This window comes from Arachis ipaensis, chromosome B2, assembly GCF_059453495.1.
Source record: "Arachis ipaensis isolate K30076 ecotype BB chromosome B2, ASM5945349v1, whole genome shotgun sequence".
Lineage (NCBI taxonomy): Eukaryota > Viridiplantae > Streptophyta > Magnoliopsida > Fabales > Fabaceae > Arachis > Arachis ipaensis.
Window position 1 is genome coordinate 35,043,990 of NC_142437.1, and position 9,128 is coordinate 35,053,117.

Here is a 9,128-nt window from a genome sequence, read left to right on the forward strand (position 1 = left end):
AAAAGTACTCCTTGGGAGACGACTCGGGAGTCAAATACTCTCAGTTTTGAATTAATTTTGAATTGTGACACATCTTGTGAGTTTCTAATTTGATCGACGGCCGACTTGTTGGGTTAGGACTATACTTACAACGCTAATTCCATTTTTTTGGATAATCGAGTTCCTAACCTATATGCATATTGGCCACTCATCATCAGTAACCTTGTTGTAATTTGAGGTTCATTATTAGTAACCAGGTACTGTTAATGGTTTTTTTTTTGTAATTTGTCCTTTCTTGTTGCGCAAGATATTCGAGGATGGTCTACGAGTACGAAGTGCGTTACCAACGTTTACGAGAACGGGGCGAGGCATACATAACCTGGCTAAACCGAATCCCCCGCGAACAGTATGCATTGGCATTTGACGGTGGTTACCGATGGGGTCACATGACTACGAACCTCGTGGAATACATTAACTCAGTATTGAAGGGTGCGCGCAATCTCCCCATCACTGCACTTGTGAAAGTAACTTTCTACAGACTTAACGAGCTGTTCACGCGGAAAAGAGCCGAGGCGAAGCCTCGTATTACTGCCGGCCATGTTTTTTCTGAGCTTGTGACCTCCAAGTTGCATGTAAATCAACTTGCATCAGGAAACATCCAGGTGAATTGCTTCGACAGGCAGAATGAGGTCTTTGAAGTGCATGAGATGCCAAGTGGAGTGGAGTATGCTGTCGACCTCCGTCGACAACGACGTGACTGCGGTGAGTTCCAGGTGGACCGAATTCCTTGTAAACATGTGTTTACACATTGCGCAAATCAACGACTAGATTGGCAGGTTTATGTTCATGAGGTGTATAAGATGGACCAACTTCGTCGGCTTTACCGAGCCAGGTTTAGGCCACTGGGGAATCCTACTACATGGCCTGCTTACAACGGGCCTCGATTCGTACCGAATCCGTACCTGAGAATAGTTGCCAAAGGTCGTCTAAGGATGACGCGCTTCTTGAACGATATGGACACGCGAATGTTACGTCGTCCTAGGATATGTAAGCAATATGGGGCTAAGGGACACAGCCGTAGTAGATGCCGTCAAGCAAGTGGTGCGGGTGCCGGCAATAATGCTCAGTAGATTTATGTATTTCGTGTTAAATCCAAGTAGCCTATGATATTTGCTAATCTGTATAACTTATCCAAGCTACAAAGTATGTTATTTGAAACATTGTAACTAATATCAAACTACTATATGCCATGTTCGATAGAAAAGTACTCCATGATATGCATTGTTACAATCCATAGAACATTTAAACAATACATGGAAAAGTGTTCAAACAACTCCACCGTAATAATACTAACTACACAAAAGCTACTTTCTCCTTGCCTACTTTATGTCATCCACAAGATCCTTGCATTTCTTGGAGATCCTTTTGAACACGGATGGAGTATATCGATTAGCGCTACGACGTGGCGGATCAACTCTGAGATTGTAGCCTTTCCCTATTTCAGCTGGAGTACGTACCTCACCTGTGTACAACTTAATTAGTTGTCTGAACAAGTTTCTAATATAATCAAACCAACACAAATGAACCAGCAAGTATACAATATAAGCAAATCACCATATATGAATATAATCAATTGTCCCAGCAAGTTCAAAATATAAGAAACTCAACCATATATGAATACAACATAATCAAACAGAGCAGCAAGTATATAATATAAGCAACTCATCCAAACATGAATATAATCAAAAATCAAATGACCCGGCATGTATATAATATAAGTAACTCATCCAAACATGAATATAATCAAAAATCAAATGACCCAGCATGTATATAATATAAGCAAATCAACCGTATATGAATATAATATAATCAATTGGCAAAATGATTAAAGCAATAATAGGGCATGCACCATCACCATCACCCGGAGTATCATTATTCGATTCTTCATCTTCGTCCATCGATTCATCTTCCTCCTTATCGTCATCCTCGTCATCTGGGGTATCAACTAGATACTCATCCGTCTCTAGATCACCTGTCCTAGCATTTTCTTCAATTAGACCCATTGAAACATGATGAGGGTTTTGACTATTAAGAATTCATCTACCACCATCACTCCTACTTGAGTCACCAGATACCAACCCTCCAGTACTAACCGAGGAAGTGTGGTATAGATGCATTGCATCTAAGGATAACAGCAGCATCTTTCAGTGTCACAGCACATTCACCAACAAGAAGGTGAAAGGTATGTGTATCTGGGTGCCACCTTTCGACTAGTTCATTTACCAGTGCTTTTTGACATTGAACTACTCCAATTTGGGAAACATGCAAGAAACCAGTAAACCGTAAATGCTCCTCAACCCTATCATTGTACCGATCCGGAGGCAGTGGGTGATCACATGTCAGATACCGTAAACTCTACAAAAACATATCTGCTTATTAGTCAAATCATTAACAATGACTAATTTACTACTAAAAGATAATAACTATATATGATATATAATTTAAATAATTTCCACAATTAACTAACCGAGACATAATAATTCAAATCGTAAAGCTATGGTATATAATTTTACTAAATCCCAGTCAAACAAAAAAATAATCACTGAAATATAATATTAAGAGATACTATATAATAATAAAAAAATAATGGAGTCTATAATTATTGTTAACTAAAATTATAATTAAGTTAAGAATGAATGAGTTCATAACCAAAATTAAACTAAATTAAATAAAAGTAAGTTATTTGCTGAAAGATATTTACATATATATTAATCTGCATATATATCAATAGCAAGTTTAACAGCTTGGTGATTGTGAATATTATTTTTCTCCTTCAAGTGGGGGGTTCAAACCCCTCTTCCACGTTTTGGAAATTTTTGAAACTCAGGCGGTTCATTGAACTGGACCGGTTTTGGGTCCGGTTAAACCGTTTCTCGATTGAACCGACTGGTTCGGTCCGGTTTTTATAAAAATGCACTCAGCTCCTACACCAACATCTCTATCTCAATTAAAAATCAAACAACAACCAAAAATATATTACAACAAATTCTGCCTAATTTACTCAAAATTCCACAAACCATTTCCAAAAATTATTCAACTTATATGTAATAAATAATTATAATTTCTAAAATTATTACAAAAAAATTCTAACCCATATATTATTTTTACTAATCACAATCTTAACCTATATATATGTTCCTAAATCTACTTTCTAACAATAACAACATTAACTCTATAACATATAATATTTACTTCATTTAAATATATATGCCTAAATTTCTAATAATAATAATAATAAATCTGAAATATAAAAAATTAAAAATTAAACTTACATAATCAAGATGACTGAGATAATGTATAATATGAAGTTCAGGACGATCAACATCTTTATATTTTTGTTTCTTTGGCATTATGAATTTTTTCTTCCAACATGCATAAACAACAATGGAGTTTTGGAGGCTGAAGGAGAAGAAGAAGAGAGGAAAGGGATTGCTGGTGGGGTGGTTGAAAGAGATTCGGAGGGAGTGAGTATGGTCCAACATTTTGGTATAAGGGGCACCATCCATGGGAGCAACGACAGCGCGCCACGTGGCCTTTACATCACAAATCGGACGGTCCGAGTTGCTCCCTCTAATCAGACCGTCCGAGTTCTTCTACCACAACTCCCTCGGTCCGAGTTGTGCTCCCCTGACACCACAATGAAGTAAAGCACCTGTTTACTCCATAACAAGGCAACACACCTACCTCACGTCCATATCAAAAATAAAAAGCGGCAAGGAGTCTCCCAATGATGAGGATATAGCAACAATGCAACCTTACAGCCTTCTGAAAAAAAGCAGTACCACCTCAAGCAACATTCAAATTTTAGGAAATTGCTTTCTTGTCCTTTTTCTGTTCCTTTCTCAACAAATTAGGAAAATCACTCTTGAAATTCCATTAGAAAAGAGGAATTAATCGCATGAAATTAAAAATCTAACCTCCAAACTTTGGCTAAATTAATGGATTGCACGTTAGGGTTTGAAAGGAGAGACGCGAACAACACATGGAGAAGATTTAGGAAGGGGTGTGACAGAGCTTTAGTTTAACAGAAGTTCAGTGCATGGAGGTTCGGTGCGACGGCAGTGCAAAGCTGAGAGGCGCTGCCGATGGAGCATTTGGAGGGGATGAGTGTGGAGACGCAGAAGTATCATGATTGAAATAAGGAGTTCGTAGTGACAGCTCTCATTTCAATATTTTTTGATGGAATATTTTAAATTATAGACAGATTTTCTGTCTGTAATAATTTAATAAAATGCAGTGTTTTGTTCATTTAAATACACATAGATTTTCTGTCGGTAATTATTTCCTAAGAAAAAAACTAATTTTTTCGACAGAATTATTGACAGATTTTCTTTTCCATTTATAATTCATGTTAATTCATTTTCCTTTGTTTTTGACCAAAATTTTCTCGCAAAATGTGTCTGTATTTTCATAGGATAAAATCTGTCGGAAATATCCGTCTGTAATGAGTAATTTTCTAGTAGTTAATATTTTATATTTTTTATTTAAATAGAATCGAGTCAACCAATTTAACCAATGACTCACCAGTTGAACTAATAAACTAATAGCTTAATTAGTTCGATCATTGGTTTGATTCTGAGAACTATGGATAATATTAATAATGACTAGGATTCGCTTACTGTCCACTCTAGGATTCACTTTAGTTCTCTATTTAAGACTTTAGCTTGTCCATTTTTTTGGAGATGATATAGTGTTTCTACTTTATGGCAAACTCCATAACGGCTTAAGACAGAATCAAGCTGTTTGTTGCAGAAATGAGTACCTCCATCACTAATCAGTGTCCTAGGGACACCAAATCTTCTGAAGGTGTTCTTTGGGAGGAACTTCATCACTACTCTGGTGTCATTAGTGGGTGATGCTATTGCTTCAACCCATTTAGACACATAATCTACTGCCACAAGGATGTAGGTGTTTGAGTATGAAGGAGGGAAGGGTCCCATGAAATCTATGCCCCATACGTCAAACAACTCAATCTATAGGATTCCTTGCTGAGGCATGCCGTGACCATGAGGGAGGTTGCCAACCTTTTGGCAACTATCACAGTTACGGACAAACTCTCTAGAGTCCTTAAAGAGAGTGGGCCAGTAGAAGCCACTATGGAGAACATTGGTAGTTGTTCTCTCACCTCCAAAGTGTCCTCCATAGTCTGAGCCATGGCAATGCCATAGGATTCTTTGTGTCTCTTCTTCAGACACGCAGCGTCGGATTATTCCATCCGAGCATCTCTTAAAGAGATATGGCTCATCCCACAGGTAATACTTTACATCATGCATGAGTTTCTGGGCTTGCTGCCTGTTAAACTCCTTGGGAATAAACCTTATATCCTTGTAATTTGCAATGTCTACAAACCAAGGTACTGTCTAGATGGCATAGAGTTGCTCATTTGGAAATATTTCGGATATGTCAGTGGGGGGAGCAGAAGTCCCTGCTACTGGTTCAATCCTAGACAAGTGGCCAGCCACTTGATTTTCTGTGTCTTTTCTGTCCCTGATTTCTATATCAAACTCTTGCAGGAGTAATACCCATCTTATAAGTTTGGGCTTAGAGTCCTGCTTAGTGAGTAGATACCTTAGAGTAGCATGGTCATTATAGATAATGACTTTGGATCCTACAACGTAGGACCTGAACTTGTCAATGGCATAAACCACTACAAGTAATTCTTTTTTGCAGTAGTGTAATTCTTTTGCGCGTCATTTAGAACATGACTAGCATAATAAATGACGTGCAGAAGCTTGTCATGTCTCTGCCCTAGAACTGTGCCAATGGCATGATCACTGGCATCGCACATCAGTTCGAATGGCAAGTCCCAATTGGGTGCAGAGATGATAGGAGCAGTGGCAAGCTTGGATTTCAGGATTTCAAAGGCATGCAGACATTCTTGGTCAAAGACGAATGGAACATCAGTGGCAAAGAGATTACACAGGGGTTTTGTAATTTTCGAAAAATCTTTTATGAACCTCCTGTAAAATCCTGCATGTCCTAGGAAACTTCTGATTGCCTTGACATTAATTGGTGGTGGCAATCGTTCAATCACTTCCACCTTAGCTTGATCTACTTCTATTCTCTTGTTTGAAATCCGAAGCCTAAGAACAATGCCTTCAGTCACCATGAAGTGGCATTTTTTCCAGTTTAGAACTAGGTTTGTTTCTTGACATCTTTTCAAAACTAGGGCCAAATGATCAAGGAAGGAGTCAAATAAGTCTCCAAAGATAGAGAAGTCATCCATGAACACTTCAAGGAACTTCTCTACCATATCAGAGAAGATGGATAGCATACATCTCTGAAAGGTGGCAGGTGCATTGCACAAGCCAAAGGGCATTCGCCTGTAGGTAAACACGCCACATGGGCATGTGAATGTTGTCTTTTTTTGATCCTGTGGATCTACTGCAATTTGATTGTACCCAGAATATCCATCCAGGAAACAATAAAATGCATGTCCTGCTAGTCTCTCTAGCATTTGGTCAAAAAATAGTAAAGGAAAATGATCCTTCCTAGTGGCGTTATTGAGCCTTCTATAGTCAATGCACATACGCCACCTTGCAACTGTCCTTGTAGGAATCATTTCATTCTTTTCATTATGAACTACTGTCATGCCTCTCTTCTTAGGAACAACTTGGACAGGGCTCACCCAAGGGTTATCAGAAATGAGATAAATAATCACAGCCTCCCAGAGATTAGTGACTTCCTTCTGCACTTCTTCATTCATGGCTGGATTTAGTCGCCTTTGTGGTTGCACCACTGGTTTGGCATCATCCTCTAGCAGGATTTTATGCATGCATCGGGTCAGGCTAATGCCCTTAAGGTCACTTATAGTCCACCTAAGGGTGGTCCTATGTGTCTTAAGCACTTGAATTAGTGCTTCTTCTTCCTATGGCTCTAAGGCAAAGCTTATGATCATAGGATAAGTATCTCCATCTCCCAGAAATACATATTTCAAGGAGGATGGTAATGGCTTGAGCTCAAGCTTTGGAGGCTTTTCCTTTTCCTCAGGGGTTTTCAGAGGTTCCTCCAAATCAAGCTGGGCATCAGTAAGGATGTCATTCAGCCCTTCCTTGAGACTTTCGGCCATGTTTACTTCTTCTACCAGGGAATCAATGAGGTCAATGCTCATGCATTCCTCTGGGGTATTTGGATGTTGCATAGCCTTGACAGCATTCAGTATGAACATTTTCTCATTGGCTCTCAGAGTTACTTCTCCTTTTTCAACATCAATGAGGGTCTATCCTGTAACTAGGAAGGGTCTCCCTAGAATCAGAGATGCACTCATATGCCCTTCCATGTCCAACACCACAAAGTCAGTGGGAAAAGCAAAAGGTCCAACCCTGACAATCATGTCTTCGACTACTCCTGATGGTATCTTAATAGAACCATTAGCAAGTTGAAGGCATATGCAGGTTGGTTTGACTTCCTTAGTCAAGCAAAGATTCTTTATTAACGAAGCAGGTATTAGGTTGATGCTTGCTCCAAGGTCACACAGGGCTGTCTTTGTGCAAGCATTACCTAGATTGCATGGTATCATAAAGCTTCCAAGATCCTTAAGTTTTTCTGGTAAGCTATTTTGAATGATTACATTGTAGTCTTCATTGAGGAGGACTATTTCTGTCTCTCTCCAATCCTTCTTATGACTCAAAATGTCCTTCATGAACTTAGCATAAGAAAGTATCTATTCAAGAGCCTTTGTAAAAGGGATCTTGATCTCTAATGTTCTGAGATAATTCGCAAAGCGGGCAAACTGTTCATTTTTTACCTCTTGACAGAGTTTCTGAGGGAATGGCATCTTAGCATTATATTCATCAATCTTGGTTGATGAAGGCTGAGTGCCATGTGTATTGGAAGGGGCGTTACTAGGTTACCTAGGAGGACTGTTATCAGTATGTGACTGGCCTCCCTTGCTTGGGCGTTCAACGCCCGTGTTGCTGCCGCCTTCCTGGCGTTCAATGCCAGGGACACTGTCCCCTGTTGGGCATTCAACGCCAGGGGGGATACCCCTTCTTGGCGTTGAACACCAATGACATTCCTCTTAGGGTATTTAATGCCCTCAGAGACGTCTTGGACATCAGTCTTTTCTTTCTTGTTGTATTGAGGTTGGATGTTTAAGGATTTTACACTCCTCAGTTGAATAGCCTGGCATTCCTCTATTATCTGCTTAGATAGTTGCAGCCTTGTTTGACTCAGCTGGGCTTCTACATTCCTGTTAGAAGCTTGAGTTTCTCGCAAAGCCTCTTGCAATTCTAGTAGTTGCTGGGCAAGTGCGTGTAATTGCTAAGTCACTATGCCATCCTGTTCTGGAGGGTTAGGTTCAATAGATATTGCCTTAACCTCTCCTTTCATAGAAGTCTCAGCAGATGAGTACAGATGCTGATTAGTGGCAACTGTCTCAATAAGCTCGTGAGCCTCTTCAATGGTCTTTCTCATGTGTATGGAACCACCAGCAGAGTGGTCCAGAGACATTTTAGCCATCTTTGAAAGTCCATAGTAGAAGATGTCTAACTGTACCCATTCTGAAAATATTTCAGTGGGACATTTTCTTAGCATCCTTCTATACCTCTCCCAGGCATCATAAAGAGATTCATTATCTCCTTGTTTGAAGCTTTGGATGTCCAGTCTCAGGTGGGTCATCTTTCTTGGAGGAAAGTATTCATTTAAAAATTTGTCTACTAACTGTTTCCAAGTTTTCAAGCTAGCTTTGGGCTGGTTATCCAACCACCTCTTCGCTTGGTCCTTTACAGCAAAAGAAAAGAGTAATAGTCTGTAGAAATCTTGGTCTACTCCCTCATTGTGTACTGTGTCAGCAATCTTTAAGAAATCTGTCAGGAACTCAGTAGGTTCTTCCTGTGGAAGTCTGGAATACTGGCAGTTTTGCTGCACTAGGGTAATGAGTTAAAGATTTAGTTCAAAGCTACTTGCTCTGATGTGAGGTATGCTAAAACTTCTTCCATAGAAGTCAGTAGTGGGGTTTCTATATGACCCCAGAGTTCTTCTAAACTCTTCATTCCCATTCGGTTTCTTGATGAAGAAAGGTAGAAGAAGAAGGAGAATGAAATATTGTAATTAAAATATTTTTGTTTTTATTTTATTTTATTTATTAA

At 39.2% G+C, this 9,128-nt stretch overlaps 1 protein-coding gene across 1 annotated transcript; it reads left to right on the plus strand.

Annotated features, from left to right (window-relative positions):
- The first annotated feature begins 296 nt into the window (after positions 1–296).
- LOC148573560 (uncharacterized) lies at positions 297–1,109 on the plus strand. The gene has a single exon (XM_088505805.1). The coding sequence runs from the start codon at positions 297–299 to the stop codon at positions 1,107–1,109; it is 813 nt and encodes a 270-aa protein (XP_088361931.1).
- The last annotated feature ends 8,019 nt before the right edge of the window (positions 1,110–9,128 follow it).